Source organism: Protopterus annectens, chromosome 1.part1, assembly GCF_019279795.1.
Source record: "Protopterus annectens isolate FY-2018-M chromosome 1.part1, PAN1.0, whole genome shotgun sequence".
NCBI classification, from domain to species: domain Eukaryota; kingdom Metazoa; phylum Chordata; order Ceratodontiformes; family Protopteridae; genus Protopterus; species Protopterus annectens.
Genome location: NC_056726.1, coordinates 996,320,072 through 996,346,178, shown reverse-complemented (window position 1 = coordinate 996,346,178; position 26,107 = coordinate 996,320,072). Strand labels below are relative to the sequence as shown.

The 26,107-nt window shown below is 45.0% G+C and overlaps 1 protein-coding gene across 8 annotated transcripts in view; it reads left to right on the top strand.

Annotated features, from left to right (window-relative positions):
- CNOT3 (CCR4-NOT transcription complex subunit 3) overlaps nucleotides 1–26,107 on the top strand; it is a 2,226,181-nt gene that overhangs the window by 462,772 nt on the left and 1,737,302 nt on the right. For 6 of the 8 annotated variants that reach the window (XM_044079494.1, XM_044079487.1, XM_044079515.1 and 3 more), the window contains exon 3: nucleotides 22,575–22,649. In XM_044079494.1, the coding sequence (XP_043935429.1) occupies nucleotides 22,625–22,649 (25 nt within the window). In that variant the 5' untranslated portion in view covers nucleotides 22,575–22,624. Of the gene's footprint in view, nucleotides 1–22,574; nucleotides 22,650–26,107 lie in introns of those variants that run through there. The other 2 variants (XM_044079500.1, XM_044079522.1) reach the window with 2 other exon arrangements.

Here is a 26,107-nt window from a genome sequence, read left to right as displayed (position 1 = left end):
AAGGGAAGCTACCTTGCTTACCAGTGGGAGTGGGAATCATTGAGCTGCCTTTTGTCCAGTTTTGTGAGGTTTCAGCCAGTAACTAGTAGTTTATTGGTCGTTTTGGGCCAGTTTCTAGCTTTTTCCAGACACTGGTATAAAACTTTCAGCTTGTACCTACTCAGCACAGACTCCACGTGGGCCAGCAGAGTAATCCAGGCTGCAGAGAGCTGAATAAGCGACTTTTCTTGATACTAAGTATAGTTTTTGTTGCTTTCCACATCTGAATACCTTGCAACTGTATTTCGCCTGCCTTTCTGTTACATTGAAGCTGTTATTACTGCATTTAACTTAATATTGCACTTGGAATCCTTGTTTGTTACTATTTGACTGTATTTGTAGAAAATTCTTCTGTGTAAGCTGTAGTAGCTGATTCATAGCATTTATAAGTGTTTGCTGTACCTGTTTCTGCCTGTTTTGTGAAAAAAAAGAAAAAAAGCAAAAAATATCTCTTGTTTTTCCTGCTTTACTAGTTTAGTCCAGTTTCAGAGTTGCTGATTCCTGAGCTTTGGTTGTAGTTCCTGTGTACTGTTTCCTTGCCTTATTTGGGGGAAGCGAAGCTACCTTGCTTTCCTGCTTTACTAGTTTAGTCCAGTTTCAGAGTTGCTGATTCCTGGGCTTTGGTTGTAGTTCCTGTGTACTGTTTCCTTGCCTTAATTGGGGGAAGGGAAGCTACCTTGCTTACCAGTGGGAGTGGGAAGCATTGAGCTGCCTTTTGTCCAGTTTTGTGAGGTTTCAGCCAGTAACTAGTAGTTTATTGGTCGTTTTGGGCCAGTTTCTAGCTTTTTCCAGCCCCCTGGTATAAAACGCGCTAAACGCGCGTTAGCGTGATTTAGAGCGATTTAGCGTGGAGCTGCCACTGTTGCACACTAGGGCAGTGCCGGTTAAGCAGGTTTAAACTATTCGGGCTACCTAAAGTCCACTCTTCAAATTTTGCCTTAAAACTACCTTCCTCGAACTATACTACTGATCAAATCAGGGTATCCTATAACTGAAAAGATCAACTCTACTTGACTCCAAGTAGACTATTCTCTATCTATTAAACCTAGCACTTGCTCCTACAGTACTTATTACCTTGATACGGCACTCTTGTCATAGATAGTACCCCAAAAGGCAACCCCCATTTCTCGGTCACCACGTCCCCGGAATCTTTTTAAAGTTTTTCGTCTACCCTTCTAGCATGTCGAGGGATCAGTTGCTAGTGTCCTCTCCTGCTCAGCTGGTGAACCTGGGAATATTGAGGCAATGTTTCAATTGCCTCATGTACACTGAACAACCCTTTCCTCCTCCCACAAAACACAAATACATGCGAGAGATGCAACTATACGGCCAAACTGGAGGCTGAGCTCTCTCAACATAGGACTGGCAAGACCAGTCAGGAGGAGAAGGTTACCACACACACTATAGACCCAGTCTCACATAGTACCATTACAACCTCAAATCATACACATAAACACACAAAGACATACTGAGGCTCTGATCAAAATCTACCAAAACAGCAGAGGCCACCAAAGCAGACACCCAAACAACCACCACCTCAGAACACAACACCCGCAACACATAGACCTCACAGTCAGAGTGTCAAACAGTCACAGCCCTTAAGGCCAAACACAATGCCAGACACACTAGTCATTGGTGACTCCATAGTCAGACACACTGATGTCCCGCTCACCAGACTGAGTAAGGAGAAGGTCACAGTAAGCTGCCTGTCGGGCGCTAGAATCCGCCACATAACGCAAGCACTCAGGTCTCTCAACAGCAGGTACAAATATGACTCGGTCATTGTCCACGCTGGTGTAATCGACCTGAGCCGTACCTCCTTGGACTACATGAAAAGAGACATTGAGGAGCTCTCTGATTATGTAGCCCAGGCAGGTATGACCCTGACCTTGAGCAGTATCCTACCTTCACCAAGAATGATGCCACAATACAGAGATAAGATGATCAGCTTTAACAATTGGCTTAAACACTGGTGTCATTCAAAGGGGATCCAGTATCTGTCTGCCTGGGATGACATGCTGGACAAGCCACGCTGCTTCATGGGCGGCTTGCACCTGTCACCCTGGGATTCGGATATTGGCAAAGGCTCTTGCCACCCCATAGTGCCTTTTTAGGCAAGGCTCAAATTCTAAACCTACCACCCTAGAACACAAAAAGGAAAAAACTAAGGGTAATGCTGCTCAATGCCAGAAGTCTAAATCTCAAAATGCACTCGAGGCCCTTCTCAGTATGGAGAACATCGATGTCTGTGCTGTGACAGAAACCTGGTTCAAGGCTCCTGAGAGCACCCCAGCGCTATCAGGTTTTACCTCATATCATGCGTTCGGACCCAAAATCCAGACAATACCAAGAAAGGAGGGTATCCATATTCATCAAGGACACCCACACCTCAAGACTGGTGGCAACGCGATGCATCGGAGACCATCCAGGTGCAATTAACCATAGGCAAGACTGCTCTGCAAATTGTAGCATGTTACAGGCCACCCTCACAAACTCAGGAAACTCACATGGCCTTCCTGAAAACACTAGAGGGATAAATGTATCACCAAACACCATCATACTAGGTGACTTCAATTACCCTAATATAGACTGGGAACACTACTCAAGCCCAAACACCCTAGCCCAAAAGTTCCTGGAATTCATAAACTCAAATGCCATGGAACAACTAGTCACCATCCCCACAAGAGGAGATAACATACTTGATCTCATCATCACGAACATGGGAGCACAATGTTCAACACCGGAAGTATACCCCTCACTGGTGAGATCAGATCACAAACTAATCTCGCTGGAGGTCCTCATCCCACCCCACCTGAAATAAAAAGACCACAGTAAAGAACTTCTCAAAAGCCGACTTCACACTTCTAAAGACTAGTGTGGTCTCCTTTCAGGCCCCGAGCCGGTGGAAAACAATACTCAAGCCGCTGAATCACTTACAAACGCCTTCTACCAGCACCTGCAGGACTGCATGGATAAGGCAATCCCAAGCAAAACAAAGACTCTTTGTACCAAAGGCAAGCGTCCAGTCTGGTGGACCCCAGCCATAAACAAACTCTACAACAAAGGAGGAAGCTACTACAAGATAGAGCAAAATCCTTAAAGGTAAGACACCCTTGATCACTATAAGTAAAAACTAAGAGCTCTCATAAAATCATCCAAAGCAAATTTCGAGAGAAAAATAGCTAAAGACTCAAAAGACAATCATAAGGCCTTCTTTAGCTATGTTAGAAACCTAGGAGGAAACTCCCAGATATGCTCAGAACTAGTTCAAAATGATGTGAAGATTACTGATCCTACAGACATTGCCAACATACTGGCTGACAGGTTCAGTGCAAACTTCTCCCCTCCCCAAAGGAGAGATATCTATACCAAATGAGTGCAGCCCCCAAACATCTCCAGCGCCCAAGTGAGAACTGCTCTCTCCAAAGCAAAAACACAGCATCCATGGGACCCGATGGTGTCCCGGCTGTGTGCTCCACGAACTCAATGAGGAATTAAACCCACAGCTAGGACAGCTGTTTAATCAAAGTCTTACCTCTGGATCATTCCAGGAGTGGCGCACTGCAGCTGTGGTCCCACTTCACAAAGGCGGTGCCTCCACAGACCCTGGAAATTACCGCCCATTAGCTTGACAAGCCTTATCTGCAAAGCCATGGAGAGGATCATAATGGACCTCATAAATAAAGACATAGGGAATTTGCAGACTTTGGATCCAACCCAGTTTGGCTTTGTCAAAGGCAGATCATGCCTTTTAAACTTGGTTGACTTTTTGAAACAGTCACCAAAGCCATTGATGAGGAAAGGCAGTCCATACAGCCTACCTCGATCTGGCTAAGGCCTTCGATACAATACCCCACTCGGGTATCATTGAAAAACTCATCAGCTTAAATGTTAACCCATACATCACAAGATGGGTTGCAAACTGGCTGAGTGACAGAACCCACAGGGTCAGAGTTGCTGGCGCCATGTCAGACTCAAAGCCTGTCACAAGTGGTGTCCCACAGGGCTCAGTCCTGGGCCCACTCTTGTTTGGCATCTACTTTTCAGTACAAGCAAACACAGGAGGGTTATGGCTGACAAAGTTTGCAGATGACTGCAAACTGGCCATAGTAGAAAACACATCTGACACAGATATCCTTCAGAAGGGTCTCACAGAAGCGGATAACTGGTGCCAGAGCCACGGCCTAAAGTTAAATGCCAAAAATGCATAGTCATACCCTTCGGAAAAACAAGGTTACCCCTAGCTACCAAATAGGTGGCAATCCACTGAGCACAGAAGAAGTTATCAGGGACCTGGGGACCCAGGTTGATAGTAGTCTGTCATTCGACACCCATGTAGCTAAAGTAGTTAGGAAGTCCTTCTACATTGCCCACCTTATCATGAAGGGATTCTCATCTAGATCAAGGGAGGTCATAGTCTCCCTTTACGCATCACTCATCAGACCAATGATTGAGTACAATGCCCCATTCGGAATGTATCTGACCCGACACTTGCAGCAGCTGGAGAGGCCACAAAAGTTCCTCACCAAAAGGATAAAGGGTCTCAAAAATCTGTCTTATGCTGCCCGACTGAAAGAACTCCAGCTCTATTCAGTCGCTTACCGCTTGCTCAGAGGTGATCTTTGCCTAACATACAAGGCCATGTCAAACCCAGATTTGATGAATATGCTTCACCTCAAAAAATCTAGATCCATCAGAGCCACAAGGCGGAGACTTAAACCTCGACACGGCTATTAATAGGACGTGCTGGAGAGATAGATTCATCACCCAAAGACTCCCTATGCTGTGGAACAAAATCCCGGTACATGTGAGGCAGAGCACCTCGCTGGCCTTGTTCAAGAGAAATCTTGACCAATGGATGGGAGATCGCAGATATACCCCAGGAATTACCTCAGTGTCACTGCTCGACAGAAGCACAGCAAAATAATGGGTATAGTTCCCCATACTAAAGGGGTGGCGTAAGCCACAAAACAATGCGCTAGGCTTATAAATGCCCTCGGGCAGATAGCCTAGTATGAACCTATGAACCTATGAACTACAAGATCCTACATCCAAACTTGAAAACACTACAGCTAGCTGCCTGGAATATTGCATAAAACAAAATAAGCCAGACTTATCTCAGAGGGTTAAGGACATTATCCTGGAGGCTCGCAGACCCCCCACAAGGAAGACTTATTCAGCCAAATGGAAAAGATACCTCATTTGGAGTGCAGCAAAAGGAGAAAATGTATCATTAACAAACATAGCTAACATCCTGGAATACTTAGCAGAACTTTTCCACAATGGCCTGTCTTACTCCTCCATTAAGATTCATGCATCAGCAATTTCAGCAGAATACAACATGGATCCTCCAGTCTTCTCTCATCCTCTACTCGGGCAGTTTGAGAGGAATTAAAAATGTAAAGCCTGCAAGGAAGCCACCCTTGCCTACATGGGACCTTAACTTTGTGCTGGAAAAGTTAACACTTCCCCCTTTCGAGCCAGCAGCAACAGCAGAATTACAGTTCTTATCTTGGAAAACTGCTTTCCTGCTTGCAATCACTTCAGCAAGAAGGGTTTCTGAATTACAGGCATTAATGGCAGTACAGCCCTTCCTTATTTTCCATCAGGATAGAGCGTCCTTGAGAACCAACCCTACTTTTATGCCATCATTGAACCAAGCAATCCACCTACCAGCATTCTTCCCCAACCCACAGAACAGGGGGGAAAGATTACTACATACCTTGGATGTGCACAGGCAATTGCGCTACTGTCTGGACAGAACCAAGACCAACAGAAAAACTGACCAGCTTCTGGTAGCATATGTAACAGGAATGGAAGGAAAAGCAATTTCAAAACAGACAGTCTCAAAATGGATAGGAAATTGCATTAGATTTTGTTACTCTTTTCATGGAAAGACAACTCCAGAAAACATCAGACCTCACTCCACAAGGGCTACAGCCACTACTACAGCTTTCTTACGAGGAGTGGCTACCAAAGACATTTTAGAAGCTGCTACTTGGAGCTCCGTGCATACATTTGCCAAGCATTATAATCTACCTTTATACTCCAGATCCCGAGCAGGTTTTGCAACTGCTGTTTTGCAAGGGATCTTAACTACACCATAATCATCTTAGTGCCTCCTCCCCCAGTTTGGCTATGGTATTCTACCCATATGTTAGGACTGCAGATGCATCCCTGAAGGACATAGCACAGTTTTGTACCTACCATAAATGTAGATGTCCGAGAGGTATGCATCTGCAGTCAGGATTACCCACCCTCCCTCTGTGGTACTCCTAGGGTATTTGCCCATCTTGTAGCTAGCTGGGGGAATCTATTATGGTGTATTTGTTTGTATATATGTATATACATGCTTATATTGTTTGCTCTCTACTATTTGGAATCTTTTGCATTTATCCAAATTTAGCCTTCCTAGAGGGCACCTGGCATCTGGGGCAAGAAACACTGAGGAAAATGGCGTCGGCTGATGCCTTTATACCCAATTCACAGCAGCTATGACGTCGGGTGAAGTGCGACATCAGCCAAGGCCAGACCCAGACTTTGGAATCCGGCCGACCGAAGGGCTGCCTGAGGCAGGACAACCCATATGTTAGGACTGCAGATGCATACCTCTCGGACATCTACATTTATGGTAGGTACAAAACTGTACTTTCTTCGTGTTTCACTGTTGTAGTCATTACATTTGGGTAATCTGCTTGCAGGTTCCCCTCAGTCGGCCTGATTAACAAAGCCTTAGGTCCTGCGTCGGTTGCTGTCCCTTCTCCCATGACGTGAGGTCGTCAAAACATGCAGCTGATGCCATTACATCAGTCTTTCTTGCCGTGCGGTGTCCAAAGCAGAAGCAGTTTGCAAGTGACGGTCGGCCGACTCCTTTAATTTTCATTTTTGAGTTTCAGAACCGAAGTCTTCAACTAAAAGCTAAGTACCCCATCGGGGAAACTTTTTATTCCTCCTTCCCAATGTCAGTAAAAGTTAATAATTGCATTACTTGTGGAAAGCAAATGACTCCTAAAGATTTTCATTCATACTGTATTCCTTGCTTAGGCCCCCACCACGACGTACCTTGCTGTCAGTTTTGTGCTTTATTTAATCAGCGCACTATCCGTCTGTATATTTTTGCCTCTAAATATTTTGGTTCTTTGTTTAATTATCCAAAAATGTTGTCTGTTAGCCATCCATCTACCGTAATTCTGAAAAAACACAAAGGTAAAGACAGAGACAGGCCGCCGAGTTCCAAAACTGCTGATGACGATTCTCCTAAGCCAGTCACCAGTTCACCGGTACTCAGTGAGGCGCTTTCGCAGCCCCTGATTCCCGCTACTTCTGATTCGCAGGCCTCTACTGAGACCCATTTGGAGTCCGGTATGCCGCGAGATACTTCAACTATGAAACCCGCGGATGTCTGTACCTTGGATGGGTCCGGAGCCGCTGTGCAGGCACTGGCTTCTGAGGGTGTATTCAGGCCTACGGACTTGCATATTAAATCAACGCCACCTTCATTAATAAAGCCTAAATCGTGATCCATGTCTAAAAAACGGACACCCAGGCCACATGCTCAGACCTCTATGCCTAAACAAAAAATGATAAAAATGGCTGAAGATCTAATAACTCTAATCAGGGGTAATCAACCCCCCCCCCCCCCCAAGAGGCCTAGGGCTGAGCTTAATTATGAATCTACTGATCAGGATTCTGTTTTTTCTTACTCTTCTGATGACCTGGATTTGTCCTTACCCACTTATGAGGATTCTGATGCAGAGGACTCTATTCCCTCTGCTTTTTCCTCCTGAGGATTTTTCTTTTGGGCAAACCTTACATACTCTGAGGGAGCATTTTCAGTGAGAAAGCCAGGAATTTTCTGATTCAAAAAAGAGGCTTAGGGATTTCCTTCTCTTACCTCGGCATAGGCCTTTTGGCTATTCCTCCTGTACTAGACATTGTTGATGATGCTTTCTCGGAATCCAGTTTGGCCCCTGATTCCCTGCCTCCTGCTCCCAATAAACCTGACAGAAACTTTAGGGTCCCCGAGTCCCATAAGTTCCTTTTCAAAAATCCTATTGTAGACCCAGAGCCTATTTCACAGGGGCCCAAGGGCATTAAGACTTCTACTGCTAAAAATCCTACTAGAGACTCCAGATCGCTGAATAGATGGGGTAAAATGGTTTATACTTCAGCAACCTTGGCAATTAGAGCTTTAAACTGCCAAATTCATATGTTAAAATATCAGCAACATGTTACTGGACTGTTTAAACAGAAAATGATGTTGATTTCTGACCGTGTGGAAAATAAAGACTTACAGGAGTTAATGCATTCTGCTGAACAAGTTGGAAAACATACTTTGCAATGTGGTTTTGATTCTTTAGAGGCCTCTTGCAGGGCTACTGTTACTGGGTCTTTACTTAGGCCTGTTTGGCTTAAAGAGCAATCTTTGCCTGATCATGTTAAAGCTAAATTGTTGGATGCTCCTTTAAATCAGGTCCACCTGTTTGGCAAAAAGGCTGAAGAAGTCCTTAAAAAGATGGAATATAAAGCTAAATCTATGCAAACTGTTAAAGATTTTTTGCAAGTTCAGTCTCCTAGATTTAGTAGACACTGGCCTTCTAAGAATTGGTCCTTTCCAGCCCCTTCCAGGTCTTCTCAAGCCAAACCCAAACACACCAAAACCGCCAGGTTGCAGTCAAGGGGATGCACAGAACTAAGCAGTGGGAGGCCTCCACTTCCAAATATAGGAATAATAAGACTCCTCCCTATGGTAAACTGTCTGAATGACTTCCTTTTAAAATTTCCAAGCACTTATCAACTGACTGCCCCTTTGGGGGGAAAGATTGCTCTTCATGCAAAGAATTGGGAACTCATTACCCAGGACAAATGGGTTTTAAATATATTGTCCCAGGGGTACAGATTTCACTTCCACACATTGCCAACACCAAGCGGGTGGCCGGACCTACCCCCCAAATCAGTGGCCAGAGGCCCAAAAAATAGAAGTTATGTCCTTACCATAACGTTCCATGTGGAGTGTTCATCTCGCCTTTGTTCTTACACCTGGGTTCGGAGCCGATCCTCGGCTCCGTGTCGGCCGCTTAGCAAAGCTCTGCATCGAGAAGAAGCTGGAGACCAACCTAACTCCCACAATCCTCCTCTGCCTTTACCTCAGATCTAGTTTGCAAGCAAACCAACAGAAATAGAAGAGAGAAAAACACATTCATGCCAAACAAAAATAAACATAGCTAAAATACCTAGCCATAACAACTGCTCCAGGCAGAAGCAGGAGAAACAAACCAGGCACCTAAACTGGACGTCCCTCCGGAGGGTGGGAATGTAAGAACAAAGGCGAGATGAACACTCCACATGGAACGTTATGGTAAGGACATAACTTCTATATGTGAGAGTGTTCAATCTCGCCGTTTGTTCTTACACCTGGGTAGCGTCCCTAGCTCCATGTTCCTGAGGAACTCAGGGGAGAACGTTCCTGAGCACAGTGGAACCAAAGGTTGCCCTGTCCCTAGAAATCCTGTCTACTTTGTAATGAGAAATGAATGTATGTGGTTTAGACCAAGTGGCAGCCGCACAAATAGTGTCTAACGGCAGGCGGGCTGCATGAGCCAGGGATGTAGATACTGATCTTGTAGAGTGCCCTTTGGGCTCGACAGGTAAAGTTTGTTCAGAGGCAGTATAAACAAAAACAATGCAATCAGAAAGCCATTTGGACAGGGTTCGTTTTGTAACTGCCATACCTTTCTTGCTGTCTGAGAAGGCTACAAAGAGCTGGTCTGTTTTTCTGTGATCCTTTGTTCTGTCCAAGTAAAATCTGAGTTGTCTATGAACATCTAACTTGTGTAACATATATTCCAACTTATTGGAATGGTTCTTGAAAAAGGTGGGGAGTTCAATGGACTGATTAATATTATTAACTGAGCACACTTTGGGGAGAAAGGATGGATTAGTGCGAAGAGATACTCTATCAGGGTGAAAGATCAAATAAGGATGTTTAGTAGAAAGAGCTTGAAGCTCCGATACCCGCCTGGCCGATGTGATAGCCACCAGAAAAAGGGTCTTCCATGACAAAAACTTCAAAGGACAGGAAGAGGCTGGTTCAAAGGGTGGTAGCATTAGCTGTGACAAGAGAAGGTTCAAGTTCCAAGGTGAAGTAGGACTTCTAACCAGTGGTCTAATATGGAAAGATCCTTTTAGAAAGGCCTTACAAAGTCTGTGAGCCATAATAGGAGCCCCACTTTCCCCCACATGAAAGGTTGATATGGCAGCTAATTGCACTCTCAAAGTGGCAGGAGAAGCCCCTTGGTGGAACAGTTCAGTTAAAAACTCCAAGACCTTATTCAAAGGAGCTATTACGGGATCCAATTGTTGTGTAGTTGCCCAGTGCACAAAACGCTTCCATTTACTAGTGTAGATCTTTGTAGTGGAAGCTTTATGAGAAGCCACCAGGATATTTTGAACTGCTGGGGATAGAAGATCAGACCTGGCTAAGAAGGGAAGCGGAGCAGCCAAGCTGCTAGTCTGAGGGAGAGAAGCGTCGGGTGGAGAGCCCCTGACGAATGGGTCAGTAGATCCGGCTCTGGGTCCAGGATCCAGGGTTCCCGCATTTGGTGTGCCGGAAAAGAGGGAAACCAGATTTGACGAGGCCAGAATGGGGCAATGAGGATAATTGTCCTTTGCAGGTTGCTGGCTTTCTGTAGAAATTTTGAAATCAGGGGAACAGGAGGAAAAGCGTACAGGAGACCCGGGGGCCAATCGTGAACCAGAGCGTCCCTGGGGACTTCCCCTGGAGGGGGTAATAGGGCAAAATAGCTTCTGCATTTGGCGTTCATTGGAGACGCAAACAGATCGCAGGAAGGCTGGCCCCACTTGCGAAATATCTCCTTCGCAACTGACTGTTTGAGGGACCACTCGTGAGGTAACAGGATGGCTCTGCTCAACCTGTCCGCTATGACGTTGCATAACCCCGGGATGTGCGTTGCTATCAGAAAACGACCTGTGGACTCCGCCCATTGCCAGATTCTCATGGCCTCTCTGCATAGTTGATAAGACTTGGTTCCCCCTTGCTTGTTTATGTACCAGACTACGGACATGTTGTCCGTCTGAACTGCAATTGTCCCTAGAGGAAGAAGGGGAGCAAAGTGTTGCAACGCTAGAAACACTGCCCTCAACTCTAGAACATTGATGTGCAGATTGTACTCCAAATTGGTTCATTCGCCTTGGACTGTCTGTCCCTGAAAGATGCCCCCCCACCCTATCAGGGAAGCGTCCGTGGTCACCGTTGCTGTCTGCGAGGGGAGCACAAATGGTCTTCCGCTGGAAAGATTGCAAGTCCGTAGCCACCAAGCTAGGTGTGATTTGCATATGTTTGTGATGAGAATTTCGTGCGTCAGAGGTAGCTTTTGGAATGACCATTGTGCAAACAGTAGCCATTCAACTCTCATGTGCAGTCTTCCCAAGGGTATCGCAATTAGAGAAGCTGCCATGAGTCCCAAAACCTTCAGAACTAGTTTCACCGGGGATTTTCTGGATGATAGAAGAAGATATATATGGTTTCGTAGGGAGTTTATCCTTTCTGGAGGAAGCCTTAGAATTAAGCAACGTGTATCCAATTCTGCTCCTATGAATGAGATATGCTGTGATGGCTGTAGTAAGGATTTTTCGAAATTTACGGAAATTCCGAGATGTACACAAAGTTGTAGCGTGTAATCCCTGGCCTGAATCAGTCGACGCTCGGTGGTGGCAGAAAGGAGCCAGTCGTCCAGATACGGAAACACCTGGAATCCCAGGCGTCTCAAGTGAGACGCTACCACTGCCATACATTTGGTGAAAACCCTGGGGGCTGAGGTCAGACCAAAGGGCAGGGCTCGAAACTGATAATGACTGGCTCCCAGCCGGAAGCACAAGTGATCCCTGGATGCCCTGGCCATCTTGATGTGGTAATATGCGTCCTTTAGATCTATTGAGCACATCCAGTTGTCCTTCTGTAGAAATGGAAGGATCGATTGAAGCGTGACCATCCGGAACTTTTCCTTCTTGATGAAGGTATTGAGTTTGCTTAGGTCTAGAATTGGCCTCTAGTCCCCTGTCTTTTTTGGAACTAAAAAGAACCTTGAGTAAGTTCCGAATCCTCTTTGGTCCGCTGGGACTGGTTGGATGACTCTTTTTTCTAGCAGCTTTGAAATTTCTATAGCTGCAGGACCTCGCAGATGGGGCGGCACATCTGGAAGTCTTTTCTGTGGGATTGGGGGCAATAGGAAGGGAATTCTGTATCCTCTGGTAACAATGCTTTTTACCCAATTGTCTGATGTAAGATTTTGCCAGGCCTGAGGGTATAAAGCTAAGCGACCCCCGACTGCCTCCAGAGCAGGACAGTCGGGCCTCCTCTCAGGAGTGCTGGAAAGGTTTCCCGGGGAGTGTATCCCTGTCACCTTGGTTCTGCGGACCCCCTCTGCCACCAGAGCGACGTCTTCCACCTCTGCCCCCTCCTCTGCCTCTAGAGGGGGCATCACCCTGTGTGCCTGGGAAAGATCCTTGGGGTTTTAGAAACCACATTTTTCCACCACATTGCCCTTTGGGGTACGATCTAGATGGGGTGGAAAAACGGACTCTGACAGCAGACAGAGTCTTTCCCTCTTGCTCACACCGGGTAAGGGTCTCCTTTACTTTGGGGCCAAAGAGAGTGGCACCATCAAACGGGGCGTTAGTAAAGGAAGACTTGAAGGCTTCCGCAAATGAACATAAGCGCATCCAGGATTGTCTACGAAGAGCAATCGCTGAAGCCGCTGCCCTACTCGATCCTTCGGCTGCATATGAGATCAGCCTCATGGACGAGTTTGCAATAGATGTAAGGGTATTGAGATGTGCTGTAACCTTCTCCGAGACAGCAGCATCTGTAGTACCCTGGAGGGTATCTCCCAACTCTTTGACTAGATCCCTCTGTAGCCGTGTGAAGTGGGTCAAATAGTTCAGGGATCGCATAGAAAAAGCCGCTGAACTAAAAATGCGCTTCCCATACCTGTCCATAGTCCTAGAATCTCTGTTAGGCGGATGGACGGTGAGGAAGATTCGGACATCTCCTTTTTCGTGGCAGCTGCCACCACCATAGCGTCCACTGGCACTCCCTTTGTCAGATAAGCCTTATCTTGGGGGGCAGTAATATATTTGTTAGGCTTTCTAGGGACTGGCTCCACCGTGTCAGGTGCCTCCCACGCCCTTCGAGCAATCAGTTCCATCAACTCATCGAAGGGCGGAGTGACCCAGGAGGAGGAAGGGCGAGCACCGAATGCCTTCAGCAAGACTGACTCATCCTCAGAAGGGGGAAGGGCTTGCCAATCACCTCTCTGTTTTAGGATCTCCAGGATGTCAGAAAAGGTGACATCCTCCGAGGGTGATTTTGGGGACCCTTCTGACTCATCTAAGTCAGTGTCCGATGTCAGTGATTCTTGTGGAGAATCTAAGTGTCTCCTCTTACACAGTCTTTTCCTCGGAACTTCCTCGGGGGGGGGCATCCGAAGAAGCCTCCGAGGAAGAGGGGGCACCCTCTAGGGGTGACTGAGACACTGGTGCTCGACGCTTAGACGTAGCCGTGGATGCAGAGGAGGATAACGGCCCTTTAGGGGAAGGAGAAGCTGTTTCTGCTGAAGTGGTTGTCTGAACTGACAACACCTTCCTCATGAGTTCGAAGGCCCCCGGGTCCCGAGTCGAGGTATCCCCCGGTTCCGAAGAAGTCGGAGGAATCCCCGAGACAGGCACCGAAGGCATCGACCCCGAGGACGGAGCCGAGTCGATCCCAGCCGAGGCCCCGAGAGGGAGCGTCGGAACCGAAACATCAGTCCGACTCTCAGTCCCGGACCCAAGGATGGATCTTCGGCTCCGAGACTCCGGTATTGGATCCGACGGAGTCGAGGTGAACGGTACCGACCGAGAAAAGGACGGATCCGGCACCGAGGGCTCCACAATCAACAGATCAGCCTCTCCCGGCTCCGAAGACTGGATGGGCCTCGGAGGAGGAACAGGTGGAGATAGTGGAAGGCCTTCGAGTCTCGACACCAACTGGGAGGAGACAGAGATAAGTTTGGACAAGGCCGTATTCTCCATCAGTTTCTGCACCACGCGGTCTACATCGGTGTGGGAGAGGGGCCTGGAAGAACGCGTCGAAGGAATCTAAGACGGAGCCGACCTCAAAAGTACAGGTGGAGGGAGCTCCGTCACAGGTTCCAAGACTCGAGGCTCGGTAACTGACAACAGTTCAACACTCGGCCCCGAAGTCTGTGGAACCGGTGATCGAACTTTGAATGAAGAGCTCGGAGCCGATGACTTGGGCTCCGACGTCTTCGATTCCTTCGAGGACTTAGATGCCTGGTCTGATGCATCCAGAGCCTCTTGGAATGCAGGCTTCAAAAGACCCCTATCCATAAGCTTCCTGCGCCTCTGTCATGACCCTCCCACTGAAAGAATGACAGATGGAGCAGTCCTCTTGCAGATGGAGAGGGCCAAGACAGTAGACACAGGAGCTATGATTGTCTGTGACAGACATCTTCTGTCCACATTGGCACCGTTTGAAGCCTGATTTAGCTTTTTCTGACAGGTTAGCAAAATCAATCCAGAAAACAGAGAAATAGCCAGTAGTAAATGTCCAATCCAGTAAAAGTTGTCAAATCCAGTAAAAAATTGTCAAATCCTGTTAATAAAGTCACATCCAATAGTCAACTCCAGTAAAAGGGTGGGGTAGGCCCCGAGGGAATAACTCAAAGAAGTATATAAAAATTATATACGGAACCGAGAAACCCTCGATACACTACTCATACACACACACAATCAACTTTAGAAGAGTTTTATACTAAAAATAATACAAGAAATATAAGAAATAATTAATCTTAGCTTTGAGGTGGTCCGAGCTCATCAAAATGATGCGAACGTTGCAGCGGCAAACTAGATCTGAGGTAAAGGCAGAGGGGGATTGTGGGAGTTAGGTTGGTCTCGAGCTTCTTCTCAATGCAGAGCTTTGCTAAGTGGCCGACACGGAGCCGAGGATCGGCTCCGAACCCAGGTGTAAGAACAAACGGCGAGATTGAACACTCTCACATCAAGTACTTTCCCTCTTAAGCATGGGGGCTATTCAACTGGTACCAGAATAGGAAAAGGGACAAGGTTTCTACTCAAGACTTTTCCTGGTACGCAGAAATGACTATTCATGGCGTCCTATCATGGACCTGTCTACACGAAACACCTTTCTGGAGATTCCACAATTCAAGATGCTGACTCTTCACCATTTACTTCCTATGCTAGGCAAAGGCGCCTGGTTGGCAACACTAGATCTAAAAGAAGCATACCTGCACATCCCAATCAGGGAGTCTTGCAAAAAATACCTACGCTTCAAAGCAGGCTACATGCACTATCAGTTCTCTGCACTGCCCATTGGCTTATCTACTGTGCCCAGGCTATTCACAAAGTGCCTAGCTCCACTGATTGCATTTTGCAGACAAATAAGTATTCAAATATACCTATACTTGGACGATTGTCTAAGTCAGGCAGAAAGCCAGGACATACTTTTGTGTCATCTGACATTTGTAAAAAGGGTTGTAACTTGTCTGGGGTACACCATAAACGAAAATAAATAGCAACTGGTACCCTGTCAACAAATTATATTCCTGGGAGCAAGCTTGAATACAACTTCCCATATGGCTTACCTCACGCCAGAAAAGCAAATTCATTTGACAACCTACTTCAAACAAGTGGCCACAAAAGCCCTGCTACCTGCAAGACAAATACTGCAAGCCTTTGAGTTCATGGCCTCCTGCATTCTTCTAATTCCATATGCAAGACTGCATATGAGGAAACTACAGTGGTATCTAAAAAGTCTAGAGTCTCAACATTCTCACAGCCTAGAAAGAATGATTCCTATCATACCTTGCCTACGCCTTGAGTTCCTTTGGTGGGCAGTGGCCTGCCACTAAAACAAGGGACTACCTTTCACACCACCCCTGCCGCCCAAACCCTAACTACAGATACATCAGACTATGCATGGGGGGGCTCACCTGGCAAGGAAGTGCATTCAGGGCAAATGTAACTCAAGTCAAATGCACCTGCATATCAATCAAAAAGAAATGTTAGCTGTACAGAATGCTCTGACAGCCTTCAAGGACTACATTCTTCCAGGACAAATAATGGTAAAGATGGACAAGACCAGGGTTATGTGGTACATAAAAAATCGTTGGGGTACACATTCTTACCCCCTCTGCAGACTAGCCATGGCGTTGTGGAACACAGCCTTGAGCTACCAAGTGCATCTACAAGCTCATTTCCTGCTAGGAAAGTTAAATACACTGGCAGACGGACTAAGCAGAAACTTTATGGACCCAAACGAGTGGAAACTGGAACCACGGATTTTCAACATGTTGACAAGCGAATGGGGGAGCCCAGATATAAACCTGTCTGCCTCCCCCTAGAACTACCAATTGGACAAATTTTGCACAAGGACTCCCCACAAAGAAGCCTGGAAAGTGGATGCTCTGTCCTTCAGCTTGAAAAGCCTGTCAGTCTATGCCTTCTCCCCTCTGCCACTGCTCTCCAAATACCACTAAAAGTCAAACAGGACAAACCAAGGATGATTTGGTTGCTCCAGACTGGCCGCGCCAATACTGGAACCCTCTCCTGCGCAGTGTGTCATGATTATCTCCATGGCACCTGCCTCAGACTCCTTCCTTGCTGTCTCAGCAGGAGAACCAGATTCTGCACCCTCAGCTTCCAACACTGAACCTTGCAGCCTGGCTTATTACTTAAATTCTCCCTTACCATCCCTCAGCAAACCTATGATGGATGTCATCTTAGAGGCAAGGAGGCCTAGTACTAGAAAATCTTATGCTGAAAAATGAAAAAGCTTCTGTGCCTGGAACCACTCTCAAGGGATGAGCACAGCAGTGCCCAATTTACCTCAGATTTTACAATACTTAACTGAGATGCTTCACAAGGGCCTGTCTTTTTCCTCTATTAAAATCAACGCCTAAGCCATTAAAGCTCATTATAACACAGAACCTCCACTCTTCTCTCATCCACTGCTCAAGCAGTTCCTCAGAGGGACCAACAATTTGAGACCACCCAGGAGAGCCCCAACCCCAGCCTGGGCCCTTAACTTTGTAATGGAGAAACTCACTCTCCTTCCTTTCGAGCCAGCTGCTACTGCAGACTTAACATTTCTTTCTTGGAAAACAGCTTTCCTTTTAGCAATCACTTCAGCTAGAAGGGTATCTAAATTACAGGTCCTTATGGCAGTGGAGCCTTTCATTATCTTTCATGCAGACAGGGTGTCGCTCAAGACCAATCCATCCTTCATGCCCAAGGTGGTGGTATCCATTGTGGCTCTAAATCAGTCCATTCATTTGCCAATCTTCTTTCCAAATCCACAGAACAAAGGGGAACAGATTCTGCAGTCCTTGGATGTGCACAGACAACTTATATTCTACTTGGACAGGACTAAACCTCAAAGAAAATCTGAACTGCTTGTAGCATTTGCTGCAGGGGCAGAGAGGAAGGCTGTTTCAAAACGACCATTTCTAAATGGATAAGCCATTGCATTATTTTCTGCTATAAGGACCATAGAAAACCTATCCCCCAGGGGATCAGACCTCACTCCACCAGGTCTGCATCTACTTCTACAGCCTTTCTCAGAGGCGTTCCTACCAGGGAATTCCTAGAAGCTGCTACCTGGAGTTCTGTACATACTTTCACCAAGCATTACCATTTGCCAATTTTCTCTAAATCCAGAGCTGGCTTTGCCACTGCAATCTTGCAGGGCCTTATAGCTGCTCCTAATGCTATTTAAACTCCTCCTCCCAACCGTAGCTTTCGGAATCTGCCCAAATGTAATGACTGCAACAGTGAAACACAAAGAACATAGTACAGTTGTGTGCACTTACCGTAAATGTAGGTGTTCGAGTATATTCACTGTTGCAGTCCTGGTTAACCCTCCCTCCTTCCCCCTAACTTCTTTTGGCTATACCTCTACTTTTCTTTACTATGCTTAAAAGCCTTTTTGGTGTATTTGCTTTTATGTTGAAGGTATACCTTTGTGATTGCTCCCCATTAGGGGGCACCTGACATCTGGTGCAAGAGAAACTGATGTAATGGCGTCTGCTGCATGTATTTATACCCCTGACGATCTGACGTCATGGAAGAAGGGACAGCAACCGAAGCAGGACCCAAGACTTTGTTAATCAGGCCGACTGAGGGCAACTTGCAAGCAGATTACCCAAATGTAATGACTGCAACAGTGAATACATTCGAACATCTACATTTATGGTAAGTGTACACAACTGTACTTTCTGCCACAAGGGACCCACGTCCACATGCTTGGAAAGTGGTCACCTTCTCCTTTCCTTGGTGGGGAATGTATCTCTCTATGCCTTCTCACTGATTTGGGAAGTCCTCCCGAAAATCCAGAGGGACAAAGCCCGAATCCTGTTGGTGACCCCCTTTTGGCCAAGACAGCATTGGTTTCCAGTTCTCCACCTACTAGCCAAGGGCAAGCATCACAGGTTACTCCACTGAATAGATCTGCTCACACAGGACAGGTGTCTCTACCACACCCTCAGGTGAACAGTCTGAAACTGACCTTATGGGTGATAGGGTTGTAATCTGCTTTAGACACTTATACCCAGAGGGCGTACTCCGTGTTCTGCAGGAGGACAGAAAACCTAGTACCAGGAGAAGTTATGTATCTAAATGGAAGAGATTCTCCAGGAGGTGTCAGAGGAAAAAACAGGACCCTATGACTACTTCTGTACCCTTGGTCCTTTCCTGTTTGTTTGAGCTCTTTTCCTCAGAACTAACTTACTCTTAAAAGTCCATTTGTCTGCCATCTCTGATTGTCTGCCCATGTTACCACCTTTGGCTTCAAGATTGGAAGTTAAGCTTTTCCTGAAAGGGGTACTTCATATTAGACCCCCCCCCCCAGAAAGCCTTCTTGGGACCTGAATTTTGTGTTAGAAAAACTTACATTGCCACCTTTTGAACAAGCACATTCAGTATCCCTAAAACTGTGCACCCTGAAAACAGTTCTGCTTGTGGCCCTTACTTCCGCCAGGAGGATATCAGAGATACAGGCCTTTATGGCTACCCCTCCTTACCCAATTTTTCACAAGGAGAGAGTTGCCCTTAGGACTAACCCCTCATTCGTGCCTAAGGAGGGTTACTGAACTCTCATTAAACCAGACCATTAACCTGCCTATTTTTTGTACCTTTTTCCTCAAAATCACTCAGACAGGGCTCTGCATTCTTTAGATGTCCACAGACAACTGAGGTACTTAGACAAAACCAGACCTATTCAAAAGTCTGACCAGCTATTCATCTCCTTCCATCTAAGGGCTCTAGGGAAGGCAGTCTCCAAACAGACCATTTCATCATGGATCGCTAAGTCCATTGGCATATGCTACTCCTGTCATGGGAAGACTTTACATGGACATGTCAAATCCCACTCCACCAGGGCAGCTGCTTCCTCAGCTGCCTTTTTCAAAGGAGTTGATTACACCTGAATTTTAGAAGCTGCCACTTGGGCTTCAGTACACATCTTTACCAAACATTGCAAACTGGACCTAGTCTCTAGAGGCAGAGCTGGGTTTGCAAGATCAGTTCTTCAGAGTCTCATTGACCAGGGACCCCACTCCTCCACCCAGGCTCATACCTAAAAGCTTTGGTACTCTCCCTACTATAATGAATACTGTAACATGAGAATAGAAGGACATAGAATAGTTGTGTAAAAACTTACCATAACCTTAGGTGTCCTTCAGTTCCATGTTGCAGTAGTCAATTCTTCCCTTCTGCCCCCTCTTCCTTACCTGTCTAACATACTTTTGCTTACTTGTGGGGGCATAGTCACCCTTTTTTCACAGTTTCTCCACTATACACAGCCTATTAAGTACCCTAGTGTCTTGTCTACATGCGAGTCTCAAGGGTCTACCCATTTTGACAGTCATTAAACCTCCATAAGTACTACTGTGTCAGTCCATTCTGAAGTGGGTATGTGCAGACGTCACTTTTATACCCTGTGTCAGTTTATGGCTCTGACAGTGGACGTCACATGTACCCTCCTGGACCAAAGACTTTGGTATACTGGCTGGATGTCAGTGCTGCAGGCAGCAATCTCCCTACAGTTATGAATACTGCAACATGGAAGATAAGGTTATGGCAAGTTCTTACACATTATTCTTTCTCCCTTTTAATGGAAGTGGCCAGTGGCAATTACCCCAAGCTTCTGCATAGACTGGATCTACTCACATAGCATCAGGTGTGAATGGTACACCTCGGCTTAGAGCAGTTGCAACTGACAACTTGGTTGACTAGATTTTGATACCTTTTAGGAACTTGTTCAGTGAGCATGTACAGCACGTATTTAAGGAGGCAAGAAGGCCTGCAACTAGAAAATGTTACATTTACAAATGAATTAGGCTTTCTAGGTGGTGGCTATCCAATAAGAGGTCCTGAAAGGGTTTTAATCTTTCTGGTATTGAAATGTGTGAGCTACTTAGAGATGGTTTGTCACTTATTTCTACTAAAGTGCATCTTGCGGACATCTCAGCTTGTCTGCCCTTGGATCCACCTTTTTTGTCTCTTTGTTGTCAAGCAGTTGTGAAAGGAGTGTATGTCCGACCCCTCAAAAGTAAATCTCTCCTCCTCGGGATCTCAACTTTGTTCTTGAAAAATGCCTTTGCTTCTTTTTGCAGCTGCTTGTCGGGCTGTTTTATGGTTCATTACTTGGAAGACTGTTTTGCTAATTGTCCTATTTGCACAGAGCTGCAAGCTGTCATAATGGGCCAACCAAGTTTGATTTTTCACAAGGACATAGTTGTGTTATGCACTAATCTGTCATTAGTGTCTTATGTTGTTTCTAAGTTTACCTTGATGGGGTGGGGGGTGGGGTTTTGAGAGCATGTCTTTTGGAATCGGGCCCATAGTGTAGTCATGTGAAAGTCATTTCAAATGTCTTGTAATAAGAAAACGTATTTACTCCATTCTTACATTCAGGGTATTTAAGGGAGAGTATATGCATTTTGATGATAAATTAACTAATTTAAATAGTATTTAATATAGTATGACTGTTACTGTTAAACCCTGTTAAGAGGCATATTGTATTGTAAAAAATTGGATGTTTGAGGTTAATAAATCCAGTAGTATGTTTCATATCTGTGCATTTACATTGGGTATTGCATGTGATAGAATGGATTTAGGCACTATAGAATACATTTTGAAAAAACATTTGAAGATGTATAGACAGATATTGTAAAGTGAATATGACAATGTTAAAATAACTATGCAAGTAAAACTGAGTTATGAAGTTAGAAACAAAAAAATGACTAAGTACACATAATGGAAGATTCTTACATAAAGTCTTGAAGATTTGAGTGACGCACAGGATAGAATGATAAAGGAAAGATAAGAAAGAAGGTAAGAAAGGATAAAATATGTGGGAAACATCAAATTCCTTATGTTGGTTAATACTGAAAAAAATTACCAGTAAAAGGACAAACATACACAGTAACACACAGTATAAACAAGAAGGGAAAGAATGTGTAAAATTTGTAAAGTCGAAGAAATGATAGAATATGTTTTGATTTGGTTGTGAAAGAGTTAAAGTTTGGACGAAGTTTAAAGTATTGATATGTTGCAAAAATACATTTAAATATGAATTATGGGCTAGAATTAACAGAAGTGGTAGAAGTATTATTTGGTACCCTATGGGAATATCTGCAAGTCTAGATACAAAGAATTATTATGTAACAAATTATATGGGATTGTGCTGCTTTGGGATAATTAAGATGGTTATGGAAGAAAGGTGAGGGAATTATTTTTGTGTCTCTCTCTCTCTAGTAGTTTGTTTATCCTGTGTTGGCAGGGTAAGTCCTGTTAGGCTAGTAGCCTGTTTTTCAGGGGAGACCCAAAGTGGTATTTGTACTAGTAGTAGAAATTTGGTCAGGCCATTGGGGAACTTCCCATCCTCTTTTTGATAGGTGCTGTGCGGTCTTTTACATCCAACTTCGTTACCACCAACACATGAATATAGGGCTTTGTTTAACATCTCATCCGAAGGACGACATACCCAGAAATGCAGCACCCCCTGTTATATGCCTTCCTTCTTTTGATGAATGCCATGAGAATCTTTTACATCCATCTTAACTACCACTGACTGACTCAGGCAAATGGTGCCTTGGTTTAACATCTCATTCGAAGGATAGCACCTTATTTATGTTGCTTTGCAGTATCAGTATCGGAAAAATGAATTAAAGCACCTGTTGTAGGTGTATACCCCACAGTTTTCTGATTTTTCTACATGTTGAGCCACTGACACTGATGATCCTGTACCTGTGCATAATTGAATCTTTCAGCTGAGATGTGACCTGTTGCTGTTATATATAGTAGAACTTAACTGAGACTGTTGAGATGATGGGATTGTTTGTCATTGGTCTTACACTGCTTCTGAGATGTTGACATGTGGTAATTATGACACTGATAACCTGCTTTAAGCATTCATGCCTGCTTTTTCTCTACAGAACCTGCCATTATTGCAGTATGAGGAGAACCCGCTTGTAGTGGAGGAGTTATGGCGGATAAACGGAAATTGCAAGGTAGGTTATATAAACTATCGTACCCAGTTAGCATGTGAATCTGTTTTTGTAGTGTCGTAAGAGTGGTTGGAAATACTGTTAGAGGCAGCTGTTTTTGCTTTGGTTTAATATTGAATAACTTTTATCTTTGCCATTGATAATATTGTAGTGGAATGTTCACAAAAATGTTAACTATTCAAATTCCTGACAGACTTTTTGTTTTACTGATAGATTTGTGTATTAATGCTAGTTTTATGGTCTTCTTTAAAACATGTGACAAGAGTACAATACTTTTTAAGATGCACATTTTCTGCAGCTTTCTGTAGTAAAGAAGTGTATTTCTGTGGTTTTGGTTGGATGCTAGTGTAGCCTACCTGTTTTTTCTTGACTTCCATTTGGACAGTATTGGTCTCTGACGTTTTTATTGAACCGTACAGTACAGGAAGGTACAGTCATGCTTTCTGTGAAGATTTAATCACATGAGAAGTATATTTTATTTTCTTACAAGTGAGTTAAGGTAACTTGGTTTCTGAATGCTAAAAGGGCACTGAACCAGTGGAGAGGTTTCTTTGTTGATCTATGCCAGGGGTGGCTGATAAGTCTGTAGGAGGATGCTAGAAGCTTAACTCTTGCCTTAAGCACAGATGCTGTCGTATTGACATGAATTTCTTAACCTTTGTAATTTAAGGGCTTTTGTAATAGACCATGTGTGGTCCTGTTGATGGGAGGCCCACAGCAAATGCAGCTTTATGGTTATGTCATTACTCCACAGACAGACAAATGAGACCCTTCAGATGAATGTAGTGAAAGCTCACCCTTGGTTGTGCAGTGGTTTAGAGACTTAGAATGTGTATTTTCCTGATTGCATGTGCAGGTCATAGACTGCTTGTAGGTTCATAGATTCATAGCTATTTATTTAGCAGGCCATCCAGGATACTGTTGAGGGAAGGCTAGCACAGTTTCCCACTTGCCCCAGAGTATAGTACTCTCTGGTTAAGTGACGTGTCCAGGGTCACACAGAAGGCTAATGTAGGCTGATAGGATCACTCCCTTGCTTACAAAAGCAGCTCATAACAGTTGATAACCTAAATCCTTTGTGCTAATTACCAGACAGTAGAATTAGTAGCTGAATATCTAATAAGTGCATGTTGAAAGCCACAATGATTTTCGTTGCATTGTTAGCCAACTGTTTGTTTCTCCATAGTTTCATTGCTACTTTTACATGGGCCAATGTATCTCTCTTGTAATTATTTCAAGCAGATGCAGCTTTTACAAATTTCAGTAAAAGAGAACATTGCATAAGTCATATCTGTAGGTATGTCTAGGTTTGAGGGCAGATAGGAATGGTTAATGGTACAGCGGCTGTGTGCTAAAATTCCTTGGGTACAAATTGGAGTAACTCGAAGAATCAGTGTGGGAAGTCCATTTGTTTTCAGTGTCTAGTTTATTACAGAGCATTATAGCATAGTGTCCATGAGGTTTTGCTCAAATTGAAAATGAGGAAAATGTTTGTTAGGTTGTGGTGCTCTTTTTTTTTTTTTTTTTTTTTTTAATGTAGATGTGAAGATAGAATGAGAATGCTAAACTCTGAAACTGGTTTAATTTGGATGTCATTGAGGGAGGCTAGATAATGGGAAACTGAAGATGAGCTTAGAAGTACAGATGTGTAAATTAAGGAATAACCATCCTTGGGCAAGAGGCAAGTTCTTTAGGAGAGGGAATATGAATACATAGGTCATTGGTGGGGGAGGGGGGCATGGGTTAGTATAATGCTTTTCTGGTAATTCATTTGTTTTAAGGATTTGAAGTTTAACAACCTGAATGAAACTGGATGAACAGATATGTGGCACATAAGTTTAGAGAACTTAAATAAGTTGTTTTATTGTATTGTTCACTGCTGCATTGTTGCTACTCTTGCCTCGAAAGACCTGTGGTCTGACCCCAATTTCCAGACTTTCACCTTTTCTTCTCTCTGCTAGGTAGGTGCCATCTCGTTTGAATGTCAACATGCCTGCAGTATAAGAAGGACATTTGCATATGCCATCTTTAGATGTTCTTCGTGTTTCACTGTTGCAGTCCTGACTTGAGATTTTCTGCTGTGGAAGCCCTTGGCCGGCCCGACCGTCAGAGTAAAAATTTTTCCTCCTCCTATGGCCAGCGGATGTCCTTTCCTGACGTCAGTCAACTGGGGTATAAGCGGAGTCCGCCAAGGTCATGACTTCACTTCTTACCATCGGAGCCCAAAGCAGACAATCCAGTATGTGTCACGCCAGAATAGAATCTTCAGAAAGTCAAGTACTCCATTGGGGAATTCTTTCCATTTACTGTCCGTCAAAGTTAACAACCATCTCCATTGTGGAAAACAAAATCCCACACCGAGACTTCCACTCCCTTTGTGTAGCCTGTTTGGGCCCATACAACAACATCCTTAACTGTTTTTTCTGCACCAGTTTCAGAACTATTCGACATAGGGCAGACATTTAGCTAGGCTTATCGAGTCTTGTGGTATGGCGTCCGTTTCTCATCCCGACGTTGATGTTCCTAAGCTCAAACGGCCCAATCTCATGCCTACTGAAGACACCTGTTTGCCATCTTCTAGCCCTTCAAGACTGGTTATCGTGGAAGTCAGTGAGGTGCCTTCCCAGCCCCCTCCCTTGACTGCAGTAGTAGAGAAGGCCTCTGAGACCCTTTCGGAGTCCAGTATGCCATTGTCCCCTCAACATCTTCACCAGTTGTTGTTCAGTGTTCATTGGTCGGGTCAGAGACCACTTTGCACACCTCTGTTTCTGGTGAACATAGCACTTCCACAAAAGCCCTAAGGTCTTCTGGTGTCCACCCCCACTTCGTCCCAAAACCTAAACAAAAAAGTATTCCTAGAAAGTCATCTTTTCATTCCAGTCCTGCCAGCTCCCACCCTCAGGCCTCTAAACAGGACTTGGTTAAATTGGCAGAGAATCTGCTTTCCTTGGTTAGTGGCAGATATTCTCCCCCTGTACCTCTCTCAGAAAAAAGGAAACTAGATCCATTCCCAGGGGGTTATTACTGATCCTTCTGAGACCAGGCAGGATTGTGACCAGGAGGTCTCAGTCTTTGAGGATGATGCCTCTTTGGTTTCCTTTGAGGAGTCTAATTCAGAGGAAAATTTGCCTTCTGTCTCCCCTCCTGAAGATCTGTCCCTAGGGGAAACCTTACATACCTTGCGGATCATTTTCATTGGGAAGGGCAGGACTATCCCCAAGCTAAGAAAAGGGTCAGAGAATTACTCCACCTACCAGAACTTAAACCCCTGTCAGTTCCCCCTATTTTGGAGGTGCTTGAATGATCATCTTTTGGCTTTTCCTGGTTTGGGGTCGCCACAGCAGAACTCCGGTCCGCTAATGATTGGCAGTAGATTTTTTACAAGTGCCGAGGTGCCAGCCCGACACCCAACCTTCAGCGAAGGCTCGCCCATTCTACTCATGTCTTTCGAACGCCACTCG